The 13,661-nt window shown below is 46.1% G+C and overlaps 1 protein-coding gene across 4 annotated transcripts in view; it reads left to right on the top strand.

The window, feature by feature from the left end:
* Positions 1-11,759, top strand: part of LOC136587949 (serine/threonine-protein phosphatase 4 regulatory subunit 1-like) — a 53,531-nt gene extending 41,772 nt beyond the window's left edge. For 2 of the 4 annotated variants that reach the window (XM_066586803.1, XM_066586802.1), the window contains exons 17-20: positions 502-622; positions 727-861; positions 1,129-1,270; positions 3,990-11,759. In XM_066586803.1, the coding sequence (XP_066442900.1) occupies positions 502-622; positions 727-861; positions 1,129-1,270; positions 3,990-4,144 (553 nt within the window). In that variant the 3' untranslated portion in view covers positions 4,145-11,759. The remainder of the gene's footprint in view (positions 1-501; positions 623-726; positions 862-1,128; positions 1,271-3,989) is intronic. The other 2 variants (XR_010787520.1, XR_010787519.1) reach the window with 2 other exon arrangements.
* The last annotated feature ends 1,902 nt before the right edge of the window (positions 11,760-13,661 follow it).

Genomic DNA, 13,661 nt, shown 5'->3' with positions numbered 1-13,661 from the left:
CTCTCACCCCATGAGTTGTTTTCATCGACAGGATCCCTTTTTTCTAGATGTTCTTCCTTGATCGCGCCATTCTCTGTATACTTTCAACAGCGCTACATGAGAAAAACCCACGCAGTCGCCAGTGACATCCCAGCTAGTCTAGCCCCGATGACCGGACCTCGGTGGAATCACTCCGATCGCTGGATGTTCTCATCTAATGAGGATTCACACTAAAACTGATCCGCGGAAAACTTGTCACGTGATTTTCTGCTGCACTCCGGGGTCACGGGGGTAATTCCTATACAGGAAATGGCAGTCATGAGAGAGCCAGGGTCTCTAATATAGTGGCCATTCGGTGCACGTAAAGAGGTTCTGCAGCTATGAAGTATATGATTACTCTTTGTCCTCTGCCTTGACCAAGCATTACATAAAATGGCGGCTTCCGTTGTCCCTTTGTTGTCTTCCCAGAATTTCCACAAAGCAGAGCCTGAAAGTATCGCTTTTTTTTTGTTTGTTTTTTAGGCAGCTGATCCTGATCCTCGATCTGTACAGCCCCAAAGACGTCTACGACTATTTACGGGTCATCGCGCTGACGCTCTGCTCAGACAAAGTCTCTGAAGTCAGGTGGATCTCCTTTAAATTAGTAAGTTGGATATCCGTCGTCTGCTGTGAGAATAGCTGCAGCAGAGCAGAGTTTGTCATCTGGCACATCTATCTGCGTGATACAAGTCACCTGTCTCTTCACAGATTGTCGCAATTTTGCGGAAGTTTTACGCAGACGGTGAAAGCGAATTGGGCATTAACTTCATTAATGAGCTCATTGTGCAGTTCAGACATTCGCCCAAGTGGGTCGGACGCCAGGCGTTTGCATTTATCTGCCAGGTAATGTGACGATTGTGCACTTTCCGTGCAGTTGGGTCACCGGCGCTGCAGTACGTTCTGCTACGTGGCACGTTAGACCTAGAATATCGCCATGAGGAAGTCCCACTGCATGTGGCAGCACCAGGCCTCCTGCTTTAGAATTGTATATATGGTGCACAGCAAGCCTGGGCCATAAAATGAATGTTTGTGGTCAGAGATTAACCTCTCACTTGCTGGACTGGATCCTATCTGCATGGCGTCCTGTATAAAACAGTCTGTCTTTTCCAGGCGGTGGTACAGGAGGAATGCATGCCCGCCGAACAGTTCGTCACTCACCTTCTCCCCAATCTACTGAGTCTCGCATCTGATCCTGTGCCCAACGTACGAGTCTTACTTGCAAAAGCTCTAAAACAGACCCTCCTGGAGAAAGGTAATCTCTTAGCTTCATATTTAAAGAGGTTTTACAGCTCTATAAAAATCCTCAATATAGGTAATCCATAGCTGATTGACGGGGCTCTGCTGCTTGGGATCCCCACCAATCAGCTCTTCACTGGGTCGCTGTAATAGAGCATGTAGAATAAAGTAGATAGCTCTGTACATTGTGCAGTGGTCCAGTGTGGTATTGCAGGCACAGCTTCCAATTACTTCACTTTAAGGGCCTTTTGCACAGCCTGTTGATCAAGCAAGAATGTACATTTGCCCAATCATTGTAAAGGTGCTGCCGATCACCCTTCAAATGAGCAAATGCTCATTTGTCAGATAATCGCATCTTTTATGCGACAAGAATAATCATGTTTGTCAGCAGAATGTCTCCCCATGTAAATGGAGGATGTGCTGCCAACAGTGATGAACCTTTATAGATATGAACGAGCGTTCATTCCTCTAAATTGGCATTTGTAAAGGCTCGGTAGAGCAGTGCCGATCTCACTGATTGAAGCTCGTCTGCTTCAACTAATTGCTGCGTATAAAAGGACACTTAGTTTAAAGGGGTTGGGCCAAGAACAGAACTTAACCCTATCTACAGGATAGGGGACAGCCATCTAATCAGTGGGGGTCTGACTGTTGGATTCCCCGCCAATTATGAGAACTCTGATCCCGTAGGTCCCTGAATTAATGGAGCAGCAGTTGAGCATGCACCCTGGTGTGTCATGCATTTCATTGTAACTGCTGGAGTTAGAGTGCGAGCGCTCATCCGTCTGCAGCAGTCGCATTGAAATCAATGGAATGCATATTTGGCCGTGGCTTCATTCACGCAGAGGTACAAAGGACCTCTGTTCCCAAGATCAGTGGAGGTTGCAGCATTCAGACTCCCACCAGTAAGATAGTTTTCCTTAATCCTGGGATAGGGTAAAGTCTAATCTTGCCACAACCCTTTAATATTTAGACTGGGGCTGTAAGCTGCTTGCTAGGTGCCCAAATGGAGAGTGGAGCATACCGCTGTATTCCCTCATTGTCTCCTTCTGGTTTGTAGCCGGTCAGACCTAATGATAACCGCAGGAGAGGAGTGTGCTGACCTTGTGGGGTAATGACCTGTGTAGTATAATAATATAAACTAATGGGAGGTTACAGATAGAGATGAGCGAGTATACTTGCTGAGGCACATTACTCGAGCGAGTAGTGCCTTAGCCGAGTATCTCCCCGCTCGTCTCTAAAGATGCGGGGAGGAACAGAGGGGAGATCTCTCTCTCCCTCTCTCTCCCCCGCTCCCCGCTGCAACTCACCTGTCATCCGCGCTGGCCCCCCGAATCTTTAGAGACGAGCGGGGAGATACTCGGCTAAGCACTACTCGCTTGAGTCATGTGCCTTAGCGAGTATACTCGCTCATCTCTAGTCACAGACTGAAAGTTAGGACACCTTTACACCGGACAACTATCTTTCAGAAAAGTCGCTTTAGTGTGCATTTCGGAAATGTCACATTCCTGATTTAAGACAGTGGAGCTGTAAACATGAATATATACAGCACAAGGTATTTCAGAAGAGCAGTGTTTTGGTCTTGATCTTAATGTTTGTGGCTCTCAGTAAGAGAAACACATTAATCCTGTAGATATGAGACCTTTTAATGGCTAACAAAAAGAAATGATGCTTTGTAGAACGCTTAGGCCTCTTCATCAGGCACATTATAACAAAATATCTGAAGAAACTACTATGTATTCAAAAGAATAGAAACGAGGTAGGATTAATTTGCATTAATCGTGATCTTGTCATGATGTGAATATAGTGATGCTATAGCTGCTGCTGCATCTCCTTCCATGTGCAGATAAGACACATCATAAAACTGTCACATTCCTGAGCTCAGTGAACTGATTAAGTATTTATCTCTCGGCTCAGTTTGTCTGTTATTTTAGGTTTTAGGTGCAAAACAGTCTTAAATTTCTGTGTGTGAACATTTGTATTTCAATCAAGAGGGGTGTCCTCTCTGCATTATATGCGTATATTATATATGTGCCCCATCCAAACCAGTTCCATTCTAGCCTGAGGAAGGATCGATAGAAGACCCGAGAGCTTGCTGTAACATCATAGATTTTTGTTAGCCATTAGAGGTCTCATATCTACAAGATTACTTGGTTTCTCTCACACTATAGTGATGAGAATAATAACAGAATTCAGCTGACCTAAGTAAGCCGTAATACTTCCTTTCACATTGTCATTCATGTGGCAAAGTGGGGAGGACTACTGTTGCTCCTTGTGGAGAGCGCCAAGGAGGCTTGAGGAGATTTGCAGGTCTTGCAATGCTTCTCTGGGAGATTTGGTATGCAAATGAGAGATCTAACAATGCCTCTGCAGCGCCACCTTTTGAAATAACTTCCCTATAAGTTAGTCTCCGACCTTTTTAAAAGGCCAGATTTCCCAGCGAGCATTGCATTGTCTTGTAAGTCTCGTCATGCCTCCTTGGCGCTCTCCACAAGGAGACCCTCTTGACCCTTATCAGCAAAGTGACACGTTATTTCTGTGGATGGAGAGGGAGCTGATAAGGGAACAAAGGACTTTTTCAGACCTGACCAGTCCATGTTTACCTGGTCAAGGCACAGCGGAGGATAGAGGGGCTACGCATATTCACACTGGTTGCATGGATGGAAGGAGTGGGTCCTGCTTCTGCATATCTCATGTGTTCTGTATCACTCATCATAACTGCGGACTGATTCTTGCAGCGTACTTCACCAGCCTGGGCAACCCACACCTCGATGCCGTGGAAAAGACCGTGCAAGCCATGCAACTGGACCGCGACCAAGACGTGCGATTCTTCTCTACAGCCGAGCCCAAGCGACACCTCCGGAGCACCCCTTTGGAACAATCTGTCGACTGATTCGATGGCCTGACCCGTGTGTATGGGGGGTTTTTTAATGGTTTTTAATCTTTCCAATAGGTCTGCCAATCCTCCATTTTCTTCTGACCCGGTCCCAAACCGCAGCATAACCCCCGACCTTTTAACGGCATGAGACGTACGACATAGCAATTTTTTTATAGATACGTTTAATATTGCAAAGATGCATGGTAACCACACCGATGATTAACCCTTCGTCTCCGAACCCCGTCTGTTATAGAAACCCGGTCCATAACCCAAGGGCTGTAACCGTAACGGCGTCGCCGAGAGCCGATGTTCAGTGTTTGTATATATACCTGTATAAGATGGAAGCTGTACACTATCTACTTCTGTAATATGTTTTTGAATATATTTTATATTTTTTTTTTAACAAAAAAAAAAACAAAACCTGTGGTCGAGTAAATTTGGGGGTGAGGGGGGGTGATGGTCGGATATGTGAATAGTAATGACGCCTCTCCACAAAGTGTAGGTCATACATTATCTCATAGAATCATAGGTACGCCTCCTCGCAGGAGCAGCAAGACCGAGAAATCATTACGTAATTTATTTCCGTAGATCAGTCGATGTGAATGCTAAGGGCTTGTAGCTGCAGTACCCTATACAGCCTGTGGATAGGAGTGGCGCTGCTTCAAAGAAAGCAAATAGCAGACTTTTTCTAACTTTGTACAAGCTACAGAAGAACTAGCTGCAGATGTTTTTGAAGTGCATCCGTCTCAGGATTGCTGAGCCCTTAGAATTTGGATAACTTGAACGGTTTTATGATTTACCCAGTCTGCAGAAGCTGACCTCGTATTTAAAGAGGAGCTGTCATGTCGGCAGGCTGGCTACATAGCTTTGGAGCCCCACTGACTGCCAATGATGCCTTTGTTTTGTTTATCCCCCTTCCCCATCCCCGTAGGGGTCTTCTTAGATTTGGCTCCTGGTCCAGTGAATGTGTTGACAGGATGGGGGGACCCGCCTCTCAATGTCAGTCAAATCTGACATCATCTGTGGACAGAAAGTGGTAGGGACCACCCCATTGACACATTTAAAGCCTTAGGAGCTGATTCTTTGTGGAGCCGTACGGTGGGGGGGGGGGGGGGACTACAAAAAAAGAAAGGCATTGCTTGAGTCAGCGGGGCTAATACTGCAAAGCTATGCAGCCAGCCCCGCCGACATGAGGACATGACAGGTTCCCTTTAAAAGTGGACCACAGCTACAAGGTGCGAGACGGCTTTATATAAAATCTGCAGGATTCTCATTTTTTTCAGTCATTTTGTTTTTATTGCTGATTCTATTGAGATTGAGAGACCAACAACTCCCAGCATCCTCAGGAATGGAAATGCCCAATAAAAAGAATATGCAAAGTTGTTTTTTTTATTGTTTTTTTTTTCCCCTTTTAAAGGGGTTGTTCCTAAGGGGCACCCTGCTACGATAAGCTGGAACCTGCTGAACCACTATAATGTCCAAGAAAACGAAGCAGCAAGTGTTCAATTTCCCTGCAGCGCCCCCAGAGTGGAAATGAAGCATTACATGATGCCCAATGAATCAGTGGACTGTTTTGGTAAAATGCTCACTTTATTAGAGACCCCACTCCTTTCGCGCTTGCAGCTCCCCTGTCTGGAAATTCTCCCAGTGACCCCGGAGTGCAGCATAAAGTCACGTGACAAGTTTTCCGTGGATCAGTTTCAGAGTGAATCCACATTAGATTGGAAAATCCAACGAACGGAATGACTTCCAACGAGACCGGTCATCGGTACTAGACTAGCCGGGCCGGGATTTCACTGCCAGCTGCGTGGGGTCTTGTCATGTAGCGGTGTGGAAAGTATACCGAGAATGGCGTAATCAAGGAAAGCATCCAGGGCCAGGGGATCCTGTGGACAGAAACAACTTGTTGCTGAAAGGGGTCTGAGGAGGATGTCGGGAATCCTTCTGACGAACTGGCGCTGCACAGTTAGAGCAGCCGAATACAACGCTGGTGATTCAGCTGATATGTCTGAACACACAACTTGTCCTTCATTAGCATGGATGGGCTACAAAATCAGACGATCAGTTCCAGCGCCATTGTGTCTAAGAAACAGAAAGGCGAACTCCAGCGGGCAAAAGAGCGCAAAAATAGGATCGGTGATTAGGAGAAAAACATAACTTCTGTCAGACGGATCCAGATTTCTGTTGCACCGTGGTCAGAATTTGGCACGAGCAGCATAAATCTGTGACCGCTTCCTGTCCGCAGGGGCCGATATTCCTGCAGAACAATTTCACCATCTAGTGGAATCTACACCACGAAGATGGGGGTCTCCAATAAAGTAGCTGTTACCTTTATATGTATAGCCGCTCTCCACTCTGGGGGTCCTGAACCTCCCCCACTCTCTGTATACTCCTTACAACAAGACAATCCCTTGTAAGTAGAAGTAATCACATGTAAATCCAGTGACTGGCTGCTAGTGACAGGTTATTGGGCAGGGACAGCCCAGTGTATATATAACGTTATTAGGCAGGGACAACCCCTTTCATATACTGTATATAGCGTGGAGGAAGACAAGACAATTGTGCCCCTCGTAGTGTGTAGTTGTGGTCTGCAACCTCTGACTCTAGCTGTTATGAAACTGCAACTCCCAGCATCCCCTGACTGCCCCCCCCCCCCCTCCTTCCAGAGCATTGATTGCAGTTTGACAATGGGGGGGTCATTCCTTTGCTGATGGCCTAAAATGACTCTTATGCAATTATAGGGCCTGTCTGCCTGCACAGCAACATATGGAGTCGGTCCGACACATCAGGTCTTCTTTCAGATTGTGCTGCTATATCCAGTTCCCGCTCCCCCTCATGCGGTTTCGCGGTACGCCCATCCCTACAGTTTAAGGTTCCCATCATGAAATCCTGTTTTTGCTCTTTTTACGTTATAATGCAGAGCGTGCGCAATTATTAGAAATGTAATTTATTTGATAAGCACATCGTATAACGCAAAATCGGTTGCACTTGCTCAGAAGACCCTCTCATAGCACAGTGACCCTCAGCCTTTACCCCCTCCCAAAAGAAACTATTCTAATCCTCTGCGCTGCAGCGTGGGCAGTAATGGCCGTCTCCCCTGGGGGGGATCAGAAGTGCTGTGTCTATATTATAAATATCCGGGGCAACCTCCGGGCCTGGGGACAACATTAGTCTAGGGACCAGAGGGGGAAATTATATTACTGCCGCCCTCCTTCTTTATGGGCCTCCTCTTCCCCCTTCCAACATGGCCGCAGCGATTCTTAGACTACCCAATGTACACTTGGCTCTCCATGGTGGGGCATAGTCTAAGGGTCTTTTCACATCCCCGTTGTGCACTTTTAACATTTTTTTTATTGTCTCGCCTCTGTTGACTCGGCCGTTTTATATGGACCGCCTTTCCATTTTTTTTTTATACGTATGAAGAACTTGATTAACTCTGATGACGCCTGTTCTAAAAGCACGAAAAACTGATGTAAAATGCACCCACAGGAAAATCCGTCACACTGCTGAACATGAGCGGCTCTGGCCAGACGCTAGAGGGCGTGCAGTTCTGTGTCCGAGGTGCACAGGGTACATGGAGTAGTGACTGGAGTGCCAACGCCATGTTGGATGGCTGAAGAGGAGCCCTAGAAGGAAGGGGATTGGTGGCCATAGTGGGACAAAAGAGGGTGCCGGGTAGTTTACAGCAACCCTCTGGTCCCAAGTAAACTAAGACAGCTGCACTACTTCGCATTAGGTAGTCAGAGACGTAGTACGGCCATCTTGGTTTGTTTGGGTCTAGAGGATCGCTTTAACTCCCCCCATCTGGTCTCTTGGCATACTTTGTCCCCACTTTAATAATGGCCCTGGATATTAATGGGTTCTTGATCTGAGTCCTTCACAACAGGAAGCCTTTAGGAAACCAACATAGAGAGACCTTACAAAACAAAAATGGAAGATCCATCCCCAGCAACTTGCTGACTGTCTCCAGCACAGCACATTGGGGTTTTTTATGCTGCATAGTAACAGTCAATGGGAAAATTACTAGAGATGAGCGAGCACACTCGGTAAGGTCAGTTACTTGAGTGAGCCTCGCTCATCTTGAGTAACTGCCTTCTCCTCCAAGCGTGCTCGGGTGGCAGCAGGGAGGGGATCTCTATCACTACCCCCCCCCCTCCCCCGCTGCCCCCCTCCGTTCTCCCCTGCTGCCCTCCAAGCACTTTCGGAGGAGAAGGCAGTCACTCGAGATGAGTGAGGCTCGCTCGAGTAACTCACCTTACCGAGCGTGCTCGCTCATCTCTAAAAATTACCCAACTACCAGAAACCTAACGATTCATTTCACTGATTTTACATTAGCGGAGCCCATGTTAATGATGTTTAGGTCAGATTAGAAATTTTTTTTAACCCCCTTCATTGCTATGACTTTTTGGGGGGCTGATCACTCAAGTACTGACAACCAGTTGTAAAAACAAGCGTACGCATATTTTGATGAGAAGCGCTTGCTACTGGCCGGCATCTCTCCTCCAGAAGCAAGTAATAAGATTTATTTATTTTTAATATATATTACAATTAAAACTGTGAAGACGTCTCAGTCCCCGGAGCTCAGCTATACCCCCCCTAATGGTACCGTATCTGCAGCAGGAGCATCCCCCCTTTTTTCTTGTCTACAGTTTAAAAAAGTTGTTAAACCACACCCCTTCACTAAGCACCACCCCTTTATTTGGTCTCCAGCCCACACTGGAGCACCAACCAGAGACTAACCCTTGTCATCACTGCAGGAGTTCCACAGAACCATTTCATTCAGGAACATGAAGAAAATGCTACAGATGGAGGAGAACCGGGTGAGATGATCTCCTGCTCACCTGTCATTGGCTTCCAGGTTTAGCGTTCCTTCAAGACGGTTTCTATCATTTGCCATTCTAGCAAGGACTAAAAGGATGTGTTGGGACCTAACCCCCTCCCCAGAGCCATATCAGTCTCAGGGATGCGGAGGTCTGGAGGGGGCGCACTTCTTCCTGCACCCCTTCCTGGTTGTATAGGTCACTGGTGTCACTGCAGTTGTGTAGGTCACTGGTGTCACTGCAGTTGTGTAGGTCACTGGTGTCGCTGCAGTTGTGTAGGTCACTGGTGTCGCTGCAGTTGTGTAGGTCACTGGTGTCACTGCAGTTGATCTTGCAGGATGCGATGATGCCGGTAATGTCCTGCATGCACACACATGGCCGTCTGCACATACTTGGCACTGATTTATGTACATACACCCATCACTGATACTTGTGCTATGGTAGGCCGCCTGTGGATCTGATTTCGTCATCCGCCACTTCTCACTTGTTCTGCATTTGTATGCATCATTATTTATCTGCCTGTGAATTGCTATGCAAATGCTGCTCTTATCTACTACTGATCTGTCATTCCAACATTACTCTAGTCACCTCCAAAGCTGCATTAAAAATAGGTACCTACTAAAGCGAGTCTGCCAACGCTATGCTGACAGACACCTTGGCTGCACTCTGTTGGATGTTGTGTGTTCCAGTTATTTCTTCGCAGCTCGGCTGGATCTGTTATGGGGAATTTCAATGCGTCTTTGGATGTGATTGGAGACGTGGGGCAAGATTTATCAAAACTGAATAAAGGAAAACTGGCTTTGATGCTCGTAGCAACCAATCACAGCTCGACGTTCATTTTGCGAGGGGCAACAAAGACCTTTTCCTTTTAGACCGTTTTGATAATTGTGGCTTGAAGCGTCATTAGGTATTGATGCAAGAAAAGCTACATTTCTTCAGAGGGTGTTCGGATAGTCCGGCAGGCACAATGGTAGTCTGATGTTTGGTTGGTATAACGGGGGGATTGCACTGATGGCTATTGCTGGGCTGTCTTTGGGATAGCTCACCCATAGCTGATCGGCGGGGGGTCATCCAATCTGCTGATCTGCCGCGATGGAGTCTTAGGTTGGTTTAACATTGCGATTTGGGAAACCAGCGCTGTTTCCGTCCTCTGTAGAAAACTGCATGGGGGTGGAACCTGAAAGATGCCGCCATAGTGGAGAATATGTGAGACGGAGACGTCTTCGGTCACGATCGGTCTTTTACTCTGTACAGAAAAGCGCTGAGTGGGGCACGTTGCATTCCAGTGTGAAAGACTGGCACTAAACTATTGACCTGTCCTCAGGATAGATGATCAAGAGTTGATCAGTGGGGGCCACAGCTCAGAAGCCCCGCTGGTCAGCTGATTGGAGTGACAGCAGCACTTCAATCCATATCGGGCACAGTGCTGTATATTGTATAGTGGCTGTTGTTGGTATTGCAGCTCATTGCCGTTCATATGTGACCGATGAACATGATGTCACGTACCTGATAAAAGGCTGCAGAGCTCACTCGAGCGCCGCAGCCTCTTCCATCAGATGATCAGAAGGGATCCTGATCGGCGAGACCCCACCGATCAATTACTGATGACCTATCCTGAGGTAGTTCATGGACAGTTGACTCCTGGAAAACCCCTTTTAGGCTGTTTAACACGAGCCAGTAATTGTGAACACTCGTTTACCTGTTCATTGGCCCGCGTACACAGGACAGCGATCAGTCAGTGACCGAGGAAATATCCTTTATGCAGACAGAAAAATCTACGTTCTTGGCACATCTTCCCGCGTGATTGGGGGATGCGCTGCCGGCAAAGATGATGCTCTATGGGGGATGAACAATGGCTCTTTGATCGGTTCTCGTTCCATGGCTCCGATCAGGCAGTGTAAAAAGGCCTTTAGCATACGGAGTGGTTTTGCTGTCAGAAACAGACATTGTGCAGTGCGAGGCCGGTATTGCAGATTGAGTCCCATTCACTTAAATAAGTCAGCCTGCATTACTAAGCCGGGCCACTGGGCAAGGTACGGAGCTGTCTGCTTCTGATAGCAGAACTGGGCCATACACTAAGACTCCAACCCGGAAACACAGCTGGTCACCAGGGGTCCCAGGCGGAAGACCCCCTCCTCTGCTATTGATGACCGATCCCGAGAATTATCATCAATAGCTAGAAGTGGGAGAACCCTTTGAGCCACGTGGGCTTTATATGTATAATTGTTATATAATGAGTTGCAATCGGTTGATATTTGTATATGATGTGTTTTATATGACTGCATTCTCCGCGCTCACAGCTAGGAATCCTGGGTAACCGCATGCGTCTCTGATCGTTGTCATTCCTGAGCGTTTCTCTGTATATTTTGGTTTTGCGGTAATTCCTTCATTCCTTTTTTATTTTGCTGTTTTTTTACTATAATGGGGAATAGAGTTTTCTGATCCTTTATTCACTGTACAGAAGTTACCGAACCGGCAGCTATGAGCTGATTACAGTGTTGGCACCGCAGTGTTGGCATCGGGGGCAGCATTAGCGCCACTCGTTGATCTCGCGGAGTCCGCTGGGAGCGTCTTCACACTTATGTACAGTTTTTGTCTTTTATGTTCTTTTTACTCGATGGAGTCAAGCACTTAACGTTTCTTTCCCTGGATTGAGAATGGACTGTTCCTTGCAGCGGACGTGTACGCTGTCCCTTTAAGACGGACACTTTAAGTAATGCGCACTTCACTTTACTAGCGGTGTATTATACGCAGTGTTCTGGACGCCACTTTGTATTAATCCCAATAAAACTAGATTTCTATTTAACAAATGGGTGTGACTTGTTGTTGGGGGCGGGAAATAATGATGTCTTAGTAGAAGACCCTTCAGCTTTCCTTTGTGTTTCAATTATATTTAACCCCTTAGTGATCAGCCATATGTGTTTTTACGGCGGTCACTAAGTGGTCTTAGGCAACCATAAAAAAAAAAGGAAAAAAGCCTAGTCTAAGGCCGACACAGGAATCCTGTGCCAGGAAGAATCGGACTCTCTCTGTTTAACCCTTCAAATGCTGCTATGAATAGTGATCGCAGCTTGTAGTGGGATGGGGGCTCCCTCCATCACCTCTTGGCACTCTGTGATGCGATCATGAAGTGGTAATGGGTTGCCATGTCATCTGGAAGCCTGATCAAGGCCTCCAGGTCTGCCATGCCTGGCAGCCTACTAGAACTTGCCTCTGGCTGAATCTCATAGGAGACATGTCAAAATGTATATTACATTGCACTACATAAGTAATGCAGTGTAGTATACTAGTAATCAAACAATCAGATCGTCAAGTCCCCTTGAGAGACGAAAAAAATGTGTTTAATGCAAAAAAAAGTTGAATAAAGTTAAAAAAAAAAAAAAACTGTCAAAGCACATTTCTCCCTGGAAAACCATTTTTGGATGAAAAAAATATATTGTGGTAATTTACTATTCAAATATGACCGTTTTTTGGTGCAAATTGTGCTAGAAAACTTACATGCTTTGTGCCACATTTACAAGATGTTTTTAGACACTTTTTTGACTTGTCCAAACATGGCCAAATTTTGGAAAATTGTGCCAAGATTTTGGCACAATTTTTGGCATAAACTAAGCCAACTAATAGGTGGTATGAACTTAGACTGGACAGATTTACCATCCAGCATGGGCTAAGGTGATAGATGAGAGTATAACGAGAATGACGTGATCAAGGCGACACATCAAAGAGATCCTGTGGACTGAAAGAACTTGTTGCCACAAGGGGTCCATGGAGGATGTCAGGAATCATACTGATGAACAAGAGGTTCACTGTAACACAAACTGCAGCCACAAACAACACCGGAGCTCCAACTAACATGTCCAGATCCACAACTTGCCGTTCCTTAGCACAGATGGGCTATAACAGCAGACGACTAGTTCCAGCGCCATTGTGTCTAAGAGAAACAGGCGAAACTCCAGCGGGTAAAAGAGCGCAAACATGTATCACTGAGCAGCGGAAAAATATCACCCCGTCAGAAGGATAGATTTCTGCTGCCCCCTGCTGATGGGAGTCAGAATGTGGCACAAACAACAATTATAGTCTAATTGCTATTTCTATAAAACGTACTTATTGTATTCTGTTATTTTAGCTTTACTAAGGGAGGAAAATCTTTTAAAAATTTTATTATTTTCATTTCCCTATATGTGATTTCCCCCCCCCCCCCCCCTCCCTGTTTCCTCCCTTTTACAAGAACATGCCCTACCATCGTAGTATAAATTTTCTCTCTATATAGCTCGTTTAAGCTAATTATACCCCCGGGGACGTCATTTGAAGTATGCACACATTAATACATTTTTGTACATTTACACATTAATCCATCTGTAGTTTTATCGCTGTCATTTTACTTAATCCAAAATACGCTATCCCTAAATTTTGCCTTTAGTTACTGATGATGTTCACCCAGCTCCTGTCACACAGCTATAATAGAGGAGATCACAGCTCACCATTCTGCCTGTATACTTATGGGCTGTAGCTGATTTAGGTGACTATAGAAGGTCATGATAATTAAACAGTCCACCAGCAGGCAGAAATGGTATAGCCTCAGCTAATGCTATACTGATGCATCATGGGATTGATGTGAAAATGAATCTCAGCCTCAAGACAACAACTGATAAGCATCACAAAGGCTGCATTGCACGGAAGTGACTGCAATACACAGAAGAGGCCCCCAGAGT

Source organism: Eleutherodactylus coqui, chromosome 13, assembly GCF_035609145.1.
Source record: "Eleutherodactylus coqui strain aEleCoq1 chromosome 13, aEleCoq1.hap1, whole genome shotgun sequence".
In the NCBI taxonomy this organism is placed as follows: Eukaryota; Metazoa; Chordata; class Amphibia; order Anura; family Eleutherodactylidae; genus Eleutherodactylus; species Eleutherodactylus coqui.
Note: the sequence above shows the minus strand (reverse complement) of the source record. Positions and strands in the feature narration are given on the sequence as shown.